This window comes from Myxocyprinus asiaticus, chromosome 17 (genome assembly GCF_019703515.2).
Source record: "Myxocyprinus asiaticus isolate MX2 ecotype Aquarium Trade chromosome 17, UBuf_Myxa_2, whole genome shotgun sequence".
Lineage (NCBI taxonomy): Eukaryota > Metazoa > Chordata > Actinopteri > Cypriniformes > Catostomidae > Myxocyprinus > Myxocyprinus asiaticus.
In genome coordinates this window covers 2,748,465-2,768,776 of record NC_059360.1, presented here as the reverse complement: position 1 = coordinate 2,768,776, position 20,312 = coordinate 2,748,465, and the positions used below count along the sequence as shown (strand labels likewise).

At 35.8% G+C, this 20,312-nt stretch overlaps 1 protein-coding gene across 1 annotated transcript in view; it reads left to right on the top strand.

Annotated features, from left to right (window-relative positions):
* LOC127455346 (otoferlin-like) overlaps positions 1–14,510 on the top strand; it is a 59,975-nt gene extending 45,465 nt beyond the window's left edge. The window contains exons 29-39 of the mRNA XM_051723160.1: positions 349–486; positions 560–687; positions 786–956; positions 1,128–1,288; positions 4,330–4,472; positions 4,563–4,651; positions 4,745–4,843; positions 4,954–5,195; positions 5,311–5,489; positions 9,460–9,560; positions 14,330–14,510. Of these exons, the coding sequence (XP_051579120.1) occupies positions 349–486; positions 560–687; positions 786–956; positions 1,128–1,288; positions 4,330–4,472; positions 4,563–4,651; positions 4,745–4,843; positions 4,954–5,195; positions 5,311–5,489; positions 9,460–9,560; positions 14,330–14,510 (1,632 nt within the window). The remainder of the gene's footprint in view (positions 1–348; positions 487–559; positions 688–785; positions 957–1,127; positions 1,289–4,329; positions 4,473–4,562; positions 4,652–4,744; positions 4,844–4,953; positions 5,196–5,310; positions 5,490–9,459; positions 9,561–14,329) is intronic.
* Positions 14,511–20,312: the final 5,802 nt, after the last annotated feature.

Genomic DNA, 20,312 nt, shown 5'->3' with positions numbered 1-20,312 from the left:
TCGAGCACTATTTTCCAAATCTTCTGAGGCCATACAATAGCATTGTTTGAGGAACAGACTGAAATTTAGGTTCACTGATAATCTTCACCTCCGCAGAAGCTCGCATCTATTCAGCATCTGCATCCACATTTAAAAATTGTGCTTCCTAAAAACACTTTCAAGTAGGAAAAAAATAAAATACATAATCAATATCAATGCTTGGGTTTCTCACGGTCAAAGCTGACTTCATTTCAATATCTGAAAGCGTTTTTTGGACATAACACAAATCAACAGCATAAATCGTATTTAAGGAATGCAATAAACAACAGATATTTTTATCAACCGTTGTAAACCGCTCCTCGTGTGCAGGGCTCCTTGTGTATCTACAAAGTTCCTGTGTCGGATGAAGTGTCCAGAGAAATGGGCTTCGATTCCAACATGGGCATGTTCCAGAATATTCCACACAACGATCCAATAAACGTCCTTGTCCGAGTCTATGTCATCAGGGTATGTAGTACTTACATTAGACCTCAGAGCGGTAAATTGAGTCATTTTAACAAATGTTATGATTTTATCTCAGGCAACAGATCTGCACCCTGCAGACATCAATGGGAAGGCAGATCCATACATCGCCATTAAACTTGGAAAGTCAGACATCAAGGACAAAGAGAACTACATCTCTAAGCAACTCAACCCCTTGTTTGGAAAGTTAGTGCCGTAAAACATTCAGTTTGATGTACATTTTCTTGTTCACTTGATAATAAGAATATGAACACCAATATGACCAAATTACTCCAAACTTGCAGGTCTTTTGACATTGAAGCAACACTTCCGATGGATTCCACTCTCACTGTATCCATCTATGACTGGGATTTGGTGGGAACTGATGACCTGATTGGGGAAACCAAGATTGACCTGGAAAACCGGTACTACAGCAAACACAGGGCGACGTGTGGTATCAGCGCCAGCTATGCCATGTATGTAGTCCTCCTTTTAAACATCTTTTAAACATACTGCTTTAAGTGGGTGTTTGTTCAGTTAATATTTGTAATACCTGTAAACTGTTTGATCATTTCCAACAACCTTAATTACTACGAATGGATGATCTGGGACAGTTGGATGTGTAACTTTACTTGCTGTTATTCTAGTCATGGCTATAATGTGTGGAGGGACCCAATGAAGCCAACGCAAATCCTTGGCAAACTCTGCAAAGATTGCAAAATGGATGCGCCACAGTACGGCCCAGGAGGAAGAGTGAAAGTTGCAAACAGAGTTTACACTGGACCCACTGAAATTGAGGATGAAAATGGTATTTACATTTCATAGAGCATGTTGAATGGGAACACAAAGACAAATATGCATGAAAATAATATTCCGGATTCAATACAATTATTTGTAAGCATTTGTAGCATAATGTTGATTACCACAAAAAGTCATTTCAGCTCGTCCCAGTTAGTAACAGTAAGTTACTAACAATGGATGTGAATGCCACCCCGTAAATGTTAAAATACACACTGTTTCAAAAGTATAGCCACAAGACGTAAGCATTATGGCGGGGAAATTACTAAGAGTAAACTGCGCCTGAAAAAGTGCCTGTCATTTGCACATGCAGGTTTAGCGCCCGATTCACTACAGAAATTATGCCGATCAGGCAATGGCACGAAATCGCTTCTAAATGCAATTTACATGCGCAGTTTCGATCTTGCAGACCAATTCTGAGCGCTGTAAAGCAGAGGATACTGCAGACCACAGATATCTGACACACTTTGGCAAGACTGAACAGCATCACTGTGATCCAGACACCTGAATAATTTTTTTAACATGCCAAAAGTGTGCTTGACATCACCGCACATCTGGATATATGCCAGTTATAAGGTTCTTCTCCATCATTTGATCTTTATTTGAAGTACTGCTGATATGATCAATAGAAAATGTACACAAACATCTCTTTTAAATTAAATGCATTTTACCTCCTGCTTTCATCTGGCGGTAATAGCATGTTCTTTTTTTGTTTTTGTTTTTTTCCTCCCCAATTTGGCATGCCCAATTCCAAATGCGCTCTAAGTCCTCGTGGTGGCGTAATGACTCGCCTCAATCTGGGTGGCGGAGGATGAATCTCAGTTGCCTCCATGTCTGAGACCGTCAATCCACGCATCTTATCACGTGGATTGTTGAGCACGTTACCGCGGAGACATAGCACGTATGGAGGCTTCACACTATTCTCCGCGGCATCCACGCACAACTCACCACGCGCCCCACCGAGAGCGAGAACCATATTATAGCGACCACAAGGAGGTTACCCCATGTGACTCTACCCTCTCTAGCAACCGGGCCACTTTGGTTGCTTAGGAGACCTGGCTGGAGTCACTCAGCACGCAATAGCACGTTCTTAAATGTGCCTGGCATTTTTTTGTGAATGAAGTGCAATCTATAATAACTCTAATTTACTTCGAGAGGAGGTGTGTTTGCACAGAAAAGAATGACAATGCCCTCATTTAAATACTCAAAACCCAGCACGATTACAGCACTGATTGTGTTGGTTAAACTAGATTGCAGGTGGAGTAAGATGCAGGTTTTTCGCTGAAATAAGACACACAAAAGTGACGCAACTGGCACGGATTTTTTTTTTTTTGAATAAGCGCTCTCACAAAAATTGGTAATACAGAGTGCACGGTATTATTGAGCCAATAGTATTGATGTGGCACTTTCTTAGAACGATAGTGGAACATATCCCTATTCAGTGTTGAGTAGAAATGGATTACATTTAATGTGGATTACGGAATCAGATTTAAAAAATAAAGTATTTTTATTAGATTACATTACATTTTTACATTTGTATAATCAGATTAAAGTTACAGTTACATGATTACATATTGATTACATTACTAGTCAGTCTGGGGGTACCGATGAATATCAGATTGTTGTTTGATTTCATGTTTACTAATGTTTAATGAAAGGAGTGTAAATTGATACTGATACACGCTCATGTACTCGTGCTTGTAAAAAAATGCTCAGATACCAAAAATGATACCATCTGATGTGTGAATGTCATTCTGTAAAAGATTCAGTGCACAAATAAAAATACAATTATGTCTTAGTGAGATTATTTAACAGCAAAAGCTGCGATTTAATGAGATAAATATATAGTTGGCATGTGTGGCGCGCATCAAATGTGAGCGCTTGTGAGTGTGTGAAGACAGTGTTGTGCCGACACTGACTGCATGTACCTTTTAAAGCTCCTCCTTTGACTCATACATGGAAAACATCGTCATGAGCGTCAAGCGCTCTGTTTGTAACAGATGACAGTGAATAGAGCGCTCAAGTTGTAGTGTGAGGCACAAACAGAGTACATACTTGTTTAATTAAATAGCATTTTAATCACTTTGAGTCACGAAGCGACTGGTTTTTCAAGACTGAAAAGCTACCATCATCACACAGAAACACTTCAAAATAAAAGCTCCGTCAAAATAAAAGCTCCGTCAAAATAAAAGCTTAATTTAAATGAAAAAAAGTATGACAGAAATATATCACTACTGTAAAGTTATGTAATATTCACTGTATTACTACTACTACTAATAATAATAATAAATCAACAGTAATTGTATTATATTTAAGCAATATCTCACATCTGTGATGCTCTGTTCTGCAGCACTTTATTTGACCAAAATATTTCTAATGTTGTTTGGATTGTGCTGTGATGTTCTGTATAAAAGCACTTCATTTGATAATAAATAATACAATATTATGTTGAAAATTAACTGTTATTTTTCATTTGATTAAAGTTTTAATTAATTAATTAATTTAAACACCATTTTGATGATAAAGTTAAAATAAACTGTTGATATGGAGTTCAGAAAAAATTAAACAAAAAAACAAAAACAAACAGGTATCGGACTCAGTATCGGCGAGTACCAAAAATGAAGTACTGGTACTCGTACTCGTTCTCAAAAAATTTTTATCAGGACATCCCTAATATTAATACACTTAAAATTATATTTTCATCAAAACATGCAATTAGTAATCCACAGGTAATCCAAACGTAATTGGATTAGAAAAGATTACTTTACTGATTACAATTGTATAATTCGTAATCAGTTTAAGATTACATTTCAGAAGTACTCTGATATGACACATGTGTGAACTAGGAAAATCACCAGGACACCAGCTGTTTTGAAGTCACTGAGCAAAAATGACTCTGGAAAGTGAAGATAATTCTGAGAAAAGCTCCAGCAGATCTGGCGCGCAGAAGAAACTTTTGATTCTTATGACATTCATATATTTCTAAGTGTGACTTAAGCATCCAAAAGTGAAAAAATATGTTGGGGTCACTTTATTAATATACAATTTCAGGATTGAAGAAACAGACAGATGAGCATCTAGCTCTTGCTGTACTAAACCACTGGAAAGATATCCCACGGATAGGCTGCAAACTCGTTCCAGAGCACGTGGAGACGAGACCTCTTCTGAATCCTGATAAACCCGGGATTGAGCAGGTCAGGAATCATCTCATAAATGATTGGTGTCTTAGAAAATTAAAATAATGAACTAAACCGAGTGTTTATGGTGTGATTCTCCTGATGTAGGGGAGAATTGAGATGTGGGTGGACATGTTTCCAAAGGATATGCCAGCACCTGGTCCGGCTCTGGATATTTCACCAAGAAAGCCAAAGAAGTAGGAATCATCATTTTGAGATTTTAAATCAAATATGATATAAGGAAGAATTTTTTATTTATTTTCTTCAAAATATATACTCTTCATTGACAGATTTGAGCTCAGGGTGATCGTGTGGAATACAGATGAAGTCGTTCTGGAGGATGATGATATCTTTACGGGGGAAAAGTCCAGTGACATATTTGTTAGAGGGTACGTTATTTTTTTCATAAAGTATCTACAAACTTTTCCCATATTATATAAGTATTTTTCATGCTCATAAGGGTAACCAACTCCATCCGTGTTTAATTTGTGACCAACAGATGGCTCAAAGGCCAACAGGAGGACAAGCAGGACACCGACGTCCACTATCACTCACTGACCGGAGAGGGCAACTTTAACTGGCGCTTCATTTACCCCTTTGACTATCTACAAGCAGAAGAGAAAATCGTCATCTCCAAGAAAGAGTCCATGTTTTCATGGGACGAGACAGAGTATAAAATTCCTGCCCGACTGAATTTACAAGTGTGGGATGCGGATCATTTCTCTGCTGATGACTTCCTGGGTGTGCTGTTGTATTTTTACTATGTAGAGACTCAATCAAAAAATATTGATATTTTCAGCCTAATTTTGCCTAACTGACTTCTTACACGCCGCTGTATGTTTGTGTTTGGATTCAGGCGCAATTGAACTCGACCTGAATAGATTCCCTCGTGGGGCAAAAACAGCGAAGCAGTGCTCCATTGACATGGTCCTCAATGAGCAGGACATGCCGATGGTGAACCTCTTCAAACAGAAGAGAATTAAAGGATGGTGGCCATTTGTGGCACGAGATGAAAATGACGAGATGGAAATTACAGTAAGTGGCCATCACATAAATCAGCAAATTGTAAAATGTCAGTTATATAATAGATTGTTCCAGGGGCACCGTGTATTTTCGTTGTATTGACAGAAGCACCTTTGACATTTTGATAACTTTTGTGTTTCATGTAGGGGTGTCAATCGTTTCAAATTTTTTATTGAATTAATGACATGATATGCCAATTAATTCATCTAATGAATCGCAATTGATCGCATATATAAATATTTGCTGTATAATGATGAAATGATTAAAAATACAATAATTCAGATAATTAAAGTGCATTACATTATTGTTGCAGATGTGTAAAGCATTGATTAGACAATACAAAAGTAATATATTATTTATTTCCATATTATTGAGCGTAAGCCTATACTTGGCCTACAGCAATCCATTTTGCAACTGAATTAATCAATCTGTCCAAGAAAGATTTATTATAAGGGCTTTTCTAAGGATATGCATCAATGTACACGTGCATCAGATGGACGCTTTTGGAGCGTCTCACTTTGGTTGCATTGGGTCATAAACACAGTGTTTTTAGATCGCTCTGTCAAGCTAAGCATAGTTTGAAACTTAGAAAAACACTCATGAGATCCCTGCATTCAGAATTGTGCTCCGTCCAGCTGTGTTTTATGGAAGCCCTGAACCAGAAGATGAAAAAAAAATTGTTGAAATGTTTTATATGGCATTCATTGTCAAGTGTGACAATGGGAGTTACTGTGTATCTGATGTTTTAATGACCTTTTAATGATATGGGAATATCGATGCTGCTATTGATATTGTGCTTTTTTTAAATTGTTGGCTTATGTAAACATTTGCTAGATGGACGTCTTTTACCATTGCAAAGCCTCTCACTGTGTTTTCAGTGTTAAAGGAGCCGTTGATTTAGCCACGCCCCCTCTTTCCAAAACACCGCACCGGTACCATTGAAACCGACACAAAACTGATTGGCTACAGAACGAATATGTCCGCGGTCCGTGGACACTTTTTTTTATTTTACTTTTTAACTTTTTCCAGAGATTATAACTGTCACAGTGATCAGTGTGATATCTCAAGGCAGTTCTTTTAGTGATATCTTTCAGGGAGTATAATTATTTTTGGCATACCTTTCCATGAAAAAAATCACCTATAGCACCTTTAAGTGCTGTGTTGAACTCTTGATTGATTTGACAACGAGTGCCACATGAAACATTTTCATGTATTAGAAGACTGTCTAACATTATACAGTATGTTTTTTTTTATTAATATTTGCAAAACATTCTTGTTATTGTATTATACTATAACTATAAATCAACAGATAAAGTACCACAATTCTGTGTTCTTGTAAGCATAAGATTTCATATTTACTGATAGTGGCACCTGGTGGCTGAGGTTGGTACCACATGCTAATTGTTAGCTAGCAAGAAAAAAAAATGTGTTGCCTCTTGAGTAGATAAAAAAAAAATTCAGAGAAAAACAATTTTTTTAAGAGAGAAAAACATTTTCAGAGAGAAAAAAAATCATTTTTGTCAGAGGGAAAAAGATTTTAGTCCATAGGCTCAGGAAGGCACAAAGACACCTAAAAAAAACCTGTTATCACCTAGTGCTATGTACTGTGCTCTTAATCAATCCACACTAATTGCGCTTACTCTACACACACACTATATATATATATATATATATATATATATATATATATATATATATATATATATATATATATATATATATATATACTTCTCTGTCTCTTTCTTCTGCACTAGCACCTATACTACTCCAGCCACTTTGAGAGCTTGGCAGTACAACACTGTAGATGTTGTTGAACTTTGTATGACAAATTGCTTGCTATGTTCCTCATTTGTAAGTTGCTTTGGATAAAAGCGTCTACTAAATGACTAAATGTAAATTAAATATATTTTCACCTTGCGGTTCAGGGCTTCCGTAGTGAATGCAAGAACGGGTTCTGATCTGTTGCTAGTGTCAAGCAAGCCTGAATGTGGTCTGTTCTCTTTTTCACTTACTGCCCCCTGCTGTAAACAGGTGGTAACTCAAGTTAGATTTGCTCCGATGGTAGGAATATTCCTTAATATAGTCCGAGGAACTTAATGATCGCATAATTTTTTTTAACACATTATTTTTTATATAATTTATCGCACTGAACTGACGCATTAAACCAACAGCCCATGTTCCATGGGATAAAGTAATGCAAGTTTAAGCTACGTGAGAGTGGGTAGATGGGTAGAGAAATGTCAGCTTAAAGCACATAATCTGCAGAAGGTTCACTTCGACAAAGTGCTTTTCGAGGCAAGTCAGTCCACTTGGCACGCATCTTGGGAATGCTCCCAGGCAGCTATTTTCAATGGATACAAGCAGCATAAATGTCCAAAACAGATGGTTAGGACTACGATCAAAGAACATATTTCAGATCAGCAGTTAAATCTGACAACAATGGTATCATAAATGATGCTGCTTTACCTCAGATCACACTAAAAAAACACTGATTTTCAGGCTGGTCGAGCTAATGTGCATGCACGTTCCCGAGTTGAACGTGTCTGTATCTAAAAGGTGATTGACTCTTTTACCTGTAAGGCGGGACTTCCTTTTCTACATCCTCCATATTGGGTGTTCCAATTTCTCACATTCATCTTAATTCAAGTGCTCCGTTTTGGGCTAAATAGTCTCTGGCTTTGATTCGACTCACCAAATTTAGACAGCATACTAATCAAACAGCTTTTTTTTACTAAAATAATCATGCAACTTAATAATCAAAGTTACCATTTTTGAAAGCTTCATTCAAAATCCAGTTGATTCGCGGGTGAAATGCGGGTGCCTGTGAGATGTTTATTCATCAGCTTTAACTAATTATTGGTGTCTTTATTGGCCGCTTTACATAAACACTAAACCACAAGAGGCTGTGTTACAATAATTTTACTCCACTTCACATCATGCCTAACAACACACAAATTACTTAATTAGATTATTGACTTCTGATTACTTAATCAAAAAAGTAATCACATTACAGTTACTTTGTTTTGTCATACACTCAGAACCTTGCATTTCTCTCTTCCAGTGACTTGTAATGTGGCACACATCCAGTCAAAGCTGTCACAGAAACATAAAAGACCTACATATGAACATAATTTATGTTATACATGTATTCTACATCAAAAGTATTCATTTAGAAATATTTGTAACACAAGTAATGTATTTAAAATTCATTTAATTAATTGAAAGTCAGTAACAAATCTGATTACAAGAAATTTAGGAGTGTTACACAACTTTTTGTACAAAAAGTAATTTGATGACAGTAATGAATTGCTTTGTAATCAGATCACGCCCAGCACTGACTGTAACACACAGCATCTCGCAGTTTATTATTATTCTCGAAATGTAATCTTAGGAGAATGAACATGTTGCAAAGATGTAATGCTGATCTTAAACCATCAATGATGCACTTGCAGCAATTCTTGCTCAATGTTGGTGTTTAGATTTATCAAGGAGTTTTAATAAACCTGGAGAAATCTATCCATTAGCATTATCATTCATCTCAAAGGCAGTTGCTCAGCTGGAACATACAGCCCTGAAAGTCTGCAAACTGCATGCTGCCCTTTAGCTTCATAGGCACTCAGTTCTAGGCACATTTGTGAGCCAATCACCTGAACCGTGAATTTCATTTGACTGATCGCTCTGTATTAGACCCACTAGTAGCAGACAGGGGAAAAACAAATGTTTATTTCACACTATGAAGAGCCCTCAAAAATGGTACTGGTGAAACATTTATGACAATATAATATATATTTTTTTTATGTATACTGTATGTTGGTTGCAAAATATCATTTTGTCCGAATATACAACTACTTTTGAGTGACTGTCAATGGAGAAAGATGATTTTTGCAGACAGAATGGTGTGGTTACAGCATCTACTAACAGAGGCTGACCAGCCAAACCCTGACCCCCTGACTATAACACATGGGTTTATTCGTTTGTTCAGGGGAAAGTAGAAGCAGAGCTGCAGCTGCTGACGGGGGAGGAGGCCGAGAAAAATCCTGTTGGTGAAGGACGGAATGAACCAGAACCCCTCGAGAAACCAAAGTAAGAGCAACATTAACTATTCTAACCTTTATGTGTTCTTGTCTGTCTTTCAGTTTTTTACTTCTATTTTGGGATGTCCCGATACTATTACTGGTATCGGAATCGGGTCCAATTCTGCACTCATCTACTTGTACTCGTGCTTGTAAAAATGCTCAGACACCAAAAACCGATATCATCTGACGTACGAATGTCATTCCATAAACATTCAGCACACAAATTAAAATAACATTATGTCTTAGTGAGATTATTTAGCCACAAAATCTGCAATTTAATGAGATAAATATATAATTTGCATGAGCTCTGTGCTACAAATGTGAGCGCTTGTGAAGTGTTGTGCCGACACCGACTGCATGTACCTTTTAAAGCTCCTCCTTTGACTCATACATGGAAAACACCGTCATGAGCGTCAAGCGCTCTGTTTGTAACAGATGACAGTGAACAGAGTGCTCAAGTTGTAGCGTGAGGCACAAACAGAGTACATACTTGTTTAATTAAATAGCAGTGTTTTAATCACTTTGAGTCAAGAAGCGACCGGCTTTTCTGGATTGACTACATATCAACTCAGAAACACTTCAAAATAAAAGCTCCATCAAAATAAAAGCTCAATTTAAATGACAAAAAGTATGACAGAAATATATCACTAGTGGAAAGTTATGTAATATTCACTGTAAGAAGTATCAGAACTCATACTTGTTCTCAAAGAAATGGTATCGGGACATCCTTACTTTAATTACAGTTGAAAAAAAAATTATACATTGTTTGAAGAAATGAAGATAAAAAAAGGAAGCTTTTTGTAGTGTTTGACAAAACTCTTGACAAGTGGTGGACAGATATATCGCACAGGCTAATAAATCGGCTGGTATTCAGTATTATTATGTAATTATAGACATGTGCTGATAAATTTTCCCATTTGGCCGATTCGTTTCTGAAGCTGCGAGTGCACCGAGAATCTCCAGCTTGCATGTAAAGCAGCCGTCTGAGACATGTAAACGGCCAATCACAGATTGTTTTGTAGTTAACTGACATTGTACAACAACGTCTCATTTAAACTGTTCAGCGTTTCAGAGCTGTGACAGATGCGCAGGAGATCATGATGTTTAAAGTGTTCTCGTCTCATTCTCCTTCTCTCTCCTCAACAGTTCCCTGTAACTTTTATCTGTGTTGTCTAATGATATAAAGGCAAATATCAATAAAACTCCTATCATATACTGTCCACAAATATGCAGTACTTCTCGAATTTCACAAAACTTCTTCTTTCTTCCTGTGGAGCACTCATATATCTTCCTGTGACACTTCAAACAGGCGATCCGTGCTGTGTAAACTGAAAGTGGTCAGTAGATTACTGCTCACACTGGATCCGCATGAGCATGTGAGAACAATTTCAAAGTAAAAGTGCTTCACGTGCGCTAAAAGTAAATGTCATATTCACTGTTCACTGTCTTTTGTGAAATAATGCTAATGCGCACATGCTGTCAGTGGTTGCTGGACTACTGTGTGCACTGTTGTTATTTCCTTTTTCCAGATATATTAAAGGAATAGTTAACCCCAAAATAAAAAATTATCTTATTTAATCACCCTCATTCAATCACAGATGTTTGACTTTCTTTCTTCAGCAGAACACAAAAGAAGATTTTTATAAGAATATTTAAGCTCTGTAGGTCCATATTATGCAAGTGAATGGTGACCAAAACTTTGAAGCTCCAAAAAGCATATAAAAGCAGCATAAAAGTAATCCATAAAACTCCAGTGGTTTAATCTATATCTTCAGAAGTGATATGATAGATGGAGTCATATGGCTTACTTTTATGCTGCCTTTATGTGCTTGTTGAGCCTCAAAGTTTTGGATTCTGTTGACTTGCATTGTGAGGACCTACAGAGCTGAGATATTCTTCTCAAATATTTGTGTTCAGCAGAAGAAAGAAAAGTCTGGGATTACATGAGGGTTAGGGTTAGGTAAATGGTTAGAGAATTAAAAATGTTTTGGGTAAACTATTCCTTTGACAATTTCTTTGTGCAAAAAAAATTATGAAAATGAGATGACTAAACAGAAACCAGGAGAAATGGGCTATTTACTGTTTAACCTCTTCAACCCACTGGCAGGTCCTAAAGGGGGCACTATATCACAAAAAATGTTTATGCCTAAAATGCTCAAGTTATTGTGTTCATGAATAAGGCAAATGGTGTATCGTTTGAAAGCTTAGAATCTGAACTTTTCAGGGATAACCATCACATCTGCATTTATATTACTTAAAATTACAAGTCATGTATCAAATGAAAACTCTCATTCTCAGGAATGTGACTGTATAGTTTATTTTGTTGCCCTAATACCACAGTTCAAAAGATTGTCAAAGGAATCACAAAGTGAAATATGTTTACTTGTTTGTGAGCTTGCTTGGCTGAATAATCCAATGTTATATCTTAGATGTCCAGAACAAAGTATGCAATCCAGCAGGAAAAGCATGCTAAACAAATCATCGAAAAAATAAGTTATTGACTATAGGTGATAAAGTGTTATACACCACCATAAAGGAAACGATCTCAGCTTTCTAATTACTCCTCATTTGAGCTTCTAGTCCACTGAGAGGCTGAGATATTCTGTGAAACAATAAGGGTGGTGTTTGAACTGAAAATTAGACTGAATGTCTATGGACAAGCACATCTGTGAGGGCTAAAATGCGTTAAAGCGCCACCTACATTTCAGATCTGTATATTGTGATGGAATGTGATAGAGAAAAAATATTTTTTTCTAGTACTTGCTGCCACATAGTGGAATATAATGAGACTTTTTGAAGGGAGATGGGGTGAACAGAACCAGAATTACATGCTTACATATTTAGGACAACAAAATTGTTTTTATTCATCATAAGATTGTAAACATATACAATATTATTTATGAATAATTGGAGTATTTTTCTGAAAGAAATTAGACCAATTTTTGGCAATTAGTTCACAGTATGTGTAAATGGTGAGCTTTTAAATTTGAGAGTGAAAAAATGCTGGCAGCAGCCCAAAAATTTTTCAGAGTTGAAGATTAAAACACAAAATATATATATATTTTTTCAATATTTACTTTTTTATTTTTTAACAAAAAAGTTTTGTGTGGAATTTTACAGTTGTGCTCAAAAGTTTGCACACCCTGGCAGAAATTGTGAAATTTTGGCATTGATTTTGAAAATATGGCTGATCATGCAAAAAAACTGTCATTTATTTAAGGATAGTAATCATATGAAGCCATTTATCATCACATAGTTGTTTGGCTCCTTTTTAAATCATAATGATAACAGAAATCACCCAAATGGCCCTGATCAAAAGTTTACACACCCTTGAATGTTTGGCCTTGTTACAGACACACAAGGTGACACACACAGGTTTAAATGGCAATTAAAGGTTAATTTCCCACACCTGTGGCTTTTTAAATTGCAATTAGTGTCTGTGTATAAATAGTCAATGAGTTTGTTAGCTCTCACGTGGATGCACTGAGCAGGCTAGATACTGAGCCATGGGGAGTGGAAAATTACTGTCAAAAGACCTGCGTAACAAGGTAATGGAACTTTATAAAGATGGAAAAGGATATAAAAAGATATCCAAAGCCTTGAAAATGCCAGTCAGTACTGTTCAATCACTTATTAAGAAGTGGAAAATTCGGGGATCTCTTCATACCAAGCCAAGGTCAGGTAGACCAAGAAAGATTTCAGCCACAACTGCCAGAAGAATTGTTCGGGATACAAAGAAAAACCCACAGGTAACCTCAGGAGAAATACAGGCTGCTCTGGAAAAAGACGGTGTGGTTGTTTCAAGGAGCACAATATGATGATACTTGAACAAAAATGAGCTGCATGGTCGAGTTGCCAGAAAGAAGCCTTTACTGCGCCAATGCCACAAAAAAGCCCAGTTACAATATGCCCGACAACACGTTGACATGCCTCACAGCTTCTGGCACACTGTAATTTGGAGTGACGAGACCAAAATAGAGCTTTATGGTCACAACCATAAGCGCTATGTCAAGTTGACCCTCCAGTGGTTACAGCAGAAAAAGGTGAAGGTTCTGGAGTGGCCATCACAGTCTCCTGACCTTAATATCATCAAGGTACTCTGGGGAGATCTCAAACGTGCAGTTCATGCAAGACGACCAAAGACTTTGCATTTGATTGTGCATTTGAATGGCATTGATTGTGCCATTCTGTTATAACCTACAGTTAAATATGAATCCCATAAGAAATCAAAGAAATGTGTTTTGCCTGCTCACTCATGTTTTCTTTAAAAATGGTACATATATTACCAATTCTCCAAGGGTGTGCAAACTTTTGCGCACAACTGTAAGTAAATATACTGTAATGCTAAATAAATGCAATTTTAAGAATGTATTATTTTCTATAGTAAATTGTGTGAAATATCAGCATTATATCGGCATGCCTTTTTATCTTACATACAGTAGCAGGTCCTGGCAAAATTCAGCATCTCTTGAGCAGATCTGTGTACTGTTATTCCAGAAGCACTAAACTCAACAATATACAACAATTTATAACTTATTGCCTCAACTTCATATATGCTGCATTAAGCCTTGATGGCACTTTCATGCTTATAAGAGTTCTTCCTATACTGCCTACTTCCTCCCATCTTGTCTTGTTTAATACACATGTGCATCCATTCTTGGAAAGCAGAACAGAGGTGTAAAATATTCAGTACAATCAACAGGATTATGATCTACTTGAACAGATCTGCAGCGCTGTGCCACAGATTTTACCACACGTTTTTCTTTGTCCCACCAGCCGCCCTGACACAACCTTCCTGTGGTTCATCAGTCCACTCAAAGCAATCCGCTACCTAATCTGCAACAACTACAAGTGGCTTATCATCAAAATTGTGGTGGTTCTGTTGATATTAGCGATGCTGGGCTTGTTTTTGTACAGTATGCCAGGCTACATGGTGAAAAAACTTCTGGGTGCTTGAAAAGCTTTCCCATCCTCTTGCGACATTCAATATTGCAGCATTTCACATGGCGGATGCAAGGAAAATGTATGTTTTTGGAACATTGTATTTGTTTGTTGGAGAAGTAGTATGCAGAGTAGTGTTTCCCACCTTTGTTAAAGGTGAAGTAAGTCATTTCTGTGCCACTTGCATTGTCAAACATAATTGCAAAAATCCCAATTTTGTTAAATCCGGCCCAGTCGGTGCCACTTACACAAACAGATTGCTGTTTTGTTTTTAGCTGCTAGTGGTGCAGAAATTACCCACTTCACCTTAAAAAATACACATGCAAATTGAAACGTACTATTACAGGGCAATGCGTAACTGATCATCCATATAAACTACTGATGCTGGATTGTGACACATTTACATTTTTGGAAATACACTTTAAAACCATTTTTGCTGTGCAAAATCTGTTGAAAACTTTTTTTCCTGAGCATAATTGTAAACTCTTTAAGTTTAAGAAAACTCACATAACCTAAAATCTTGTAGTTTTTTTGTCTCATTTGTCTGATTTGCATTTCCAAACACTGGTGTATAATGTTTTTATATCATTTCATATGTTTCTGGGGTATTCTAATTGTTGGCATGGACATTGTATTTCTTAACTGAGTGATGTGTTATTGTGTGCTTTGGATGCTACTAATAAATCAATAAAAACTAGACATTAACATTTCTTTAAACAATGCATTTATTACCACTTTATGTGTTCTTATGTGTTCTTATACTCTGAAAACTCATACAATTGTTGATTAATTCTGAGTGCATTTGCCGTTTAAATTGCTTGGGAATTTGTAGTGGGAATGTTCAAAGGTGTTTAAAACAAATTCTTTAAACGCTTGTTCAATGGTTTTGTCCCACCAGCCGTCCCGACACTACATTCCTGTGGTTCATTAGCCCGCTAAAGGCAATCCGCTATCTCATCTGCAAGCAATACAAGTGGCTGGTCATCAAAATTGTGTTGGCGCTGCTACTTCTTGCCATTCTGGGCCTGTTCCTCTACAGTATGCCAGGCTATATGGCAAAGAAACTCCTGGGAGTCTGAGGAGAAAATAGTACATTCAACTAGTAGCTTTATAAGATTCAGATGTAGTATCTTTCCTGCATCCTATAATACTCTGTAAAACTGTTTTGCCAGGTAACTTAAAAAATGTGCTTCTTGTGGTAACATCTAAATGAACTGGTTTTATTCAAGTCAAAAATATTATTTAATATGCATAAATCAACCTGAATACATTAGGTTACACCAAAGGTTTGTTAAGGATCAAGTAAATATTGCACCTTAAGGTAACGACTGCATGCAACCAATTTTTACAGTAAAGTCTGAAATGGATGAATTCAAATATGATTTGTATGTCTGCCTTTCACATTTCACTGGTATATATTGTTTGTTTGTTTATTGTTTTCAGTTGGTGTGGCTTGGCTTACTTTAGTGTAGAATTATCTTTTATTTTCAGTGCAGAAACCGAGGTTTAAAGTGGACATACAGTATATCTCACAATAGCCTTCTATTATAGCAAGTTTGCTTCCTTCGAGCCCCTTTTTCAAACAATGTATTGGCATTACTGTGTTTCGTTACAAAATTGCCAAAGCAATCTAGTGTTTAACAATAACAAAACACAAGAGAGATGTTGTAATTTATGATGAGAACAATAAAGTATCCCAATAAATCCATTCACAGTGTGTGTCTTTTCTTCTCTGTGTTTAAAGGTTTTAAATAAAAATGATGGGGCTTGCTCTATAATTACTGGAAATCGACTTGTCTACTTGACAGTGTCATTATCACATGTTGTTATACTGTATATTTTGTAGCAGTTGCTAAAGTAGTCTTCTAATACAGCTGGTGAATTTCCCTTTAACACCTAGTGAAAAATGCTAAACTTTTCATACATTTTCCCAGTTTTAGGAAATATTATATACAAATTATCTACAAAATAACGGTTTCCACATAATGGTGGGGATTTTGATTAATCCCAGTGATTCAAGCATTTTAAATCTATTCACTATAAAGATCCATTAATGATAAGCAAATTTATGTTAACTTCGCTTCAAGTAAAAACCTACACTTCTATAAGTTGAAACATAAATAAAATATGAGAATGTGTCATATATTGGGGGCAGATTGCTGACATCTGTTGGAAAAAAAAGAACATATTTGAAAATCATGTCATAACAACATTTATAAACTATTGTTTGTCAAAGTTAAGCATTTTTTATTGTTTTCGAGTGTCAGTTTTTGCAGTAATGTGACATTACTGTATATTTACTATCAAACCTGACCATGGTGTTACAAAGAGAAGACATAGAATAAGCATGTTGTTACCAATTATTTATTTTAAATATAAAAATTCATTAACTCAATAAAGTAAATTAGTTTACTGTTTCTTTGCTTCCATAACAGAAATATGCAGTGTTTTGTCTGGAAAGTGCAGCATATACATTGGCTCAGACTCTCTCCGGCTTTGTTTTTTGTTCTTTGATCTATGTGTATGTGTGTGTTCTGCATTCTGTTGTCTGGCTGTGTTAAGCCCTATTCAGACGGGATTAGTTTTATATGGGGATGTTGGGTAATGCAGTAATTACCAGATCTTCTCAGTAATTTTAATCCCATGTGAATCTGTCATGTCAGTCATTTTCCCTGACTTCTTACGAAATGTGCATTCCACACTGGTAAAAATTACACCATGTTCTACCTACTATAAAATGGCCGTAAATCTGCACTTTCTAGGCCTTTAGCCCTTTAAATATTGCTGTTTCTTAAGTTCTCCGTGTCTGAAGTGGATGTTGGTCAATAGAAGACACTAGAAAATATAAAACGTGCTTCACAGATAACACTGACTGTTACGTTTGGACTGATGCATGTTTTTATTAAGCTTTTTATGCTGTCCAGTGTTTATGTACCCATGTAAAAGAGAAACAACAAACGAGCAGTATTTTTTTAAAACATTTTTTAAGAAAATTAGAAAGAACACATGCACACATGTTTTTATTATATTTATTTAAGCAGAGTGAGAGCGGGAAATTGTTAAACCCCACGTTTCGGACAGTGCTGTGTGGATTACTTGTGAATTGTAATCCGGTACTGATTACAAATTACATGACAAAAAATGCAATCAGTAACGTAATCTCATAAATTAAATCTTTGGGGTAATCTAATCCAATTACTTTTGGATTACTTTCAACCTATTTCTATTTTATTTTATGTTATATGTATTTGAGTAGGATCCTCATTTTAACATAAAAGTACAAAGAGAAAGAAAATGTATTTCATTCTTTATTACTAACAAAAAGAGCTCCTCATGACGTTTTTAAAAGGTGCATTAAACATTACATGAATGAAATAAACATTAAATCTAACAGCAATGACAGTGCATGGCCAAAGTTTATAATTCAAATCACTGAGACATCAAGTTCATTTCAAATGCAAAAAACAAAAGCAGCATTATGAATTAATGACCATAAAATCAACAGCAATGACGGTGCCTAGGTCAAAGCTAACAGTTCAAAACTCTGACACACTTTTAACCCTTACTACTTAGTAATAGTCCATCACCTATACCTTAGCTGAGGTGCATATTTTACTGTTGTAACGTAAAAGGAGCACATGCTCAAAATGTTCATCTGTGAGACTATTGCAGTTCTGGGGTAAGAATATGATGATATTGATATGAAAATGATCAATACATTATTAACAGTTTACTGCCATTGCCTTGTTAATATGTAATAATTTAATTTATAAAAAGTAACTGCAGTCCCGATTATAAATATTTTAAAATGTAATTTAATCCAATTACATGTACTTGATTTTTGTAATCTGATTACATAATCCAGATTACATACAATATGTTACTTCCCAGCACTGGTTTTGGAACATATATTCCAGATGGACAATTAAAATGACATAATGTGAAGGGACTGTCCATATGTTTAATTCAAGAGTGTAATTTACGATTACAGGCTTGTTAATGTCACCAGTTCTGTTGTATTAAGATCAATTTCTTCTTATAATCATAGATACAGTATATGCTCATGTTTAGCATTTCCTGCATAATTATTCAGTGCAGTATACACTTTCTATTAGATCAGTTCTGTGTGACAGCAGTGTGTAAATGCTGTAGACACACCCATCTCAGTGATTTTTTTCAGCATATCCCGTGCATATCAACAATAAATATTACAGATGTCTGCAGTAATAATTACAGACATATGTCAGGAAAACTAATCCCATACAAATAGAGCTTTAGTCTCACCCATTCAGTTGTGTGTGTGTGTGCACGGTTGTATGTGTATGTTCTACATTGTGGGTGTATTGTACTCTCACCCCATCATAGCTGTGTGTTCTGCATTGTGGCATTTATTTGACAAATAAAAATAACAAAAAAATGCTGTGTTATAGTCTCACCAATTCAATTTTGAGTGTATGTTTTGCACATAGGATGTTTTACAGTCCAACCTCTTCATTTCTGTGTGTTATGTTTGGCATTGTGTTGTTTTATTGATTTTATTCAACTAATCTAAGAAATAAAAAAGCTGCAGCAAACAGCAAAGGTGTTTTCGACTCATCGAATCAAGTCCAAATGTTCCTGTATGTGCTGATAGCAAGTCCAAGAAAAGTCACAAAGTCTTGTACCACTCAGTTTGAGGATTTTTTTATTTAAAACACAATTTGAAATCAGAAAAAAATGACTGAACAGCCCTGGACAGTTAAAAGATTCATTCAAAAACAATTATAGAAACAGATAAAACATAAGCTAAGAACAATACATGCAGTTTCTCAAAATTGTGACAAATGCATGCCAATACACGGTAATATTTCATGCCATCTTTGTGGGTCAAGTAGACATGCAGATAAAAAGCTTTTTTGCCATTTATGTTAAAGTATCCAATTAAACAAGATAATTTCATAATTTTGATGATAGTATTTCACATGCATCACCATGATTGCAAATCTACATTTCAGTTAGTGCAACAAATGAAATTCTTTTGCTCAACATGAAGGATCGTCTCAGCAGATAAAAGATAGAATTGGCTGGGTTTCCTATGCACCTGGAATTAAATACGTTCCCTTGTTTATTATTCTTAAGTCTGCCATATCCATTGACAGAAATGCTACTTAATGAAGAAATCAAAATATTTTTTCCTGAATATTTCTGTTAATGTGTGGATTCTACACCAGATGATGCACATTTGTTTCATTTAAAATTCTCTATACTGTCAGTTTCAGATCCAAACGACCAAGGTAAAACGTTACCTAACACTTTTGTTTTTTAGTACGTTACACCACATTTAGCGAAGCAATATAGGCAGGAGCTGTGCACTAAAGCATGTCCTATACAACCTGATCATGTGATATAAAAAAATAATAATAAAGAATAACTAGCAGCACCAGAAATGACTTCTGCTTTTCAGACGACAGGATTGATGACAGTGAACAGTTTTAAGATAGAATTCAAAACCTTTATTACAAAAATAAGTTACACTCACCTCATTTTACAGTATAAAACAATTTATTTGCTGGAATGCAAAAACGTTGTTGGCCACCAACAATAGATTAAAACTGCTTACATCATTTCAAAAGGTTGCAATGTTACAGCTTTATCGAGAGGGAGTAAACTGTGTACAAAACCGGTTCAATGGTTCGGTCACCTGCTTGCTATATATGGAATATAAACCAAAACTGCAGTATCCACTTTTATATACAACTCATTTCATATCTTGTCTGTAAATGTGACCATGGCAATGATCGCTCGACAAAGTTCATGATTGATTAAAAACCTTAAGTTG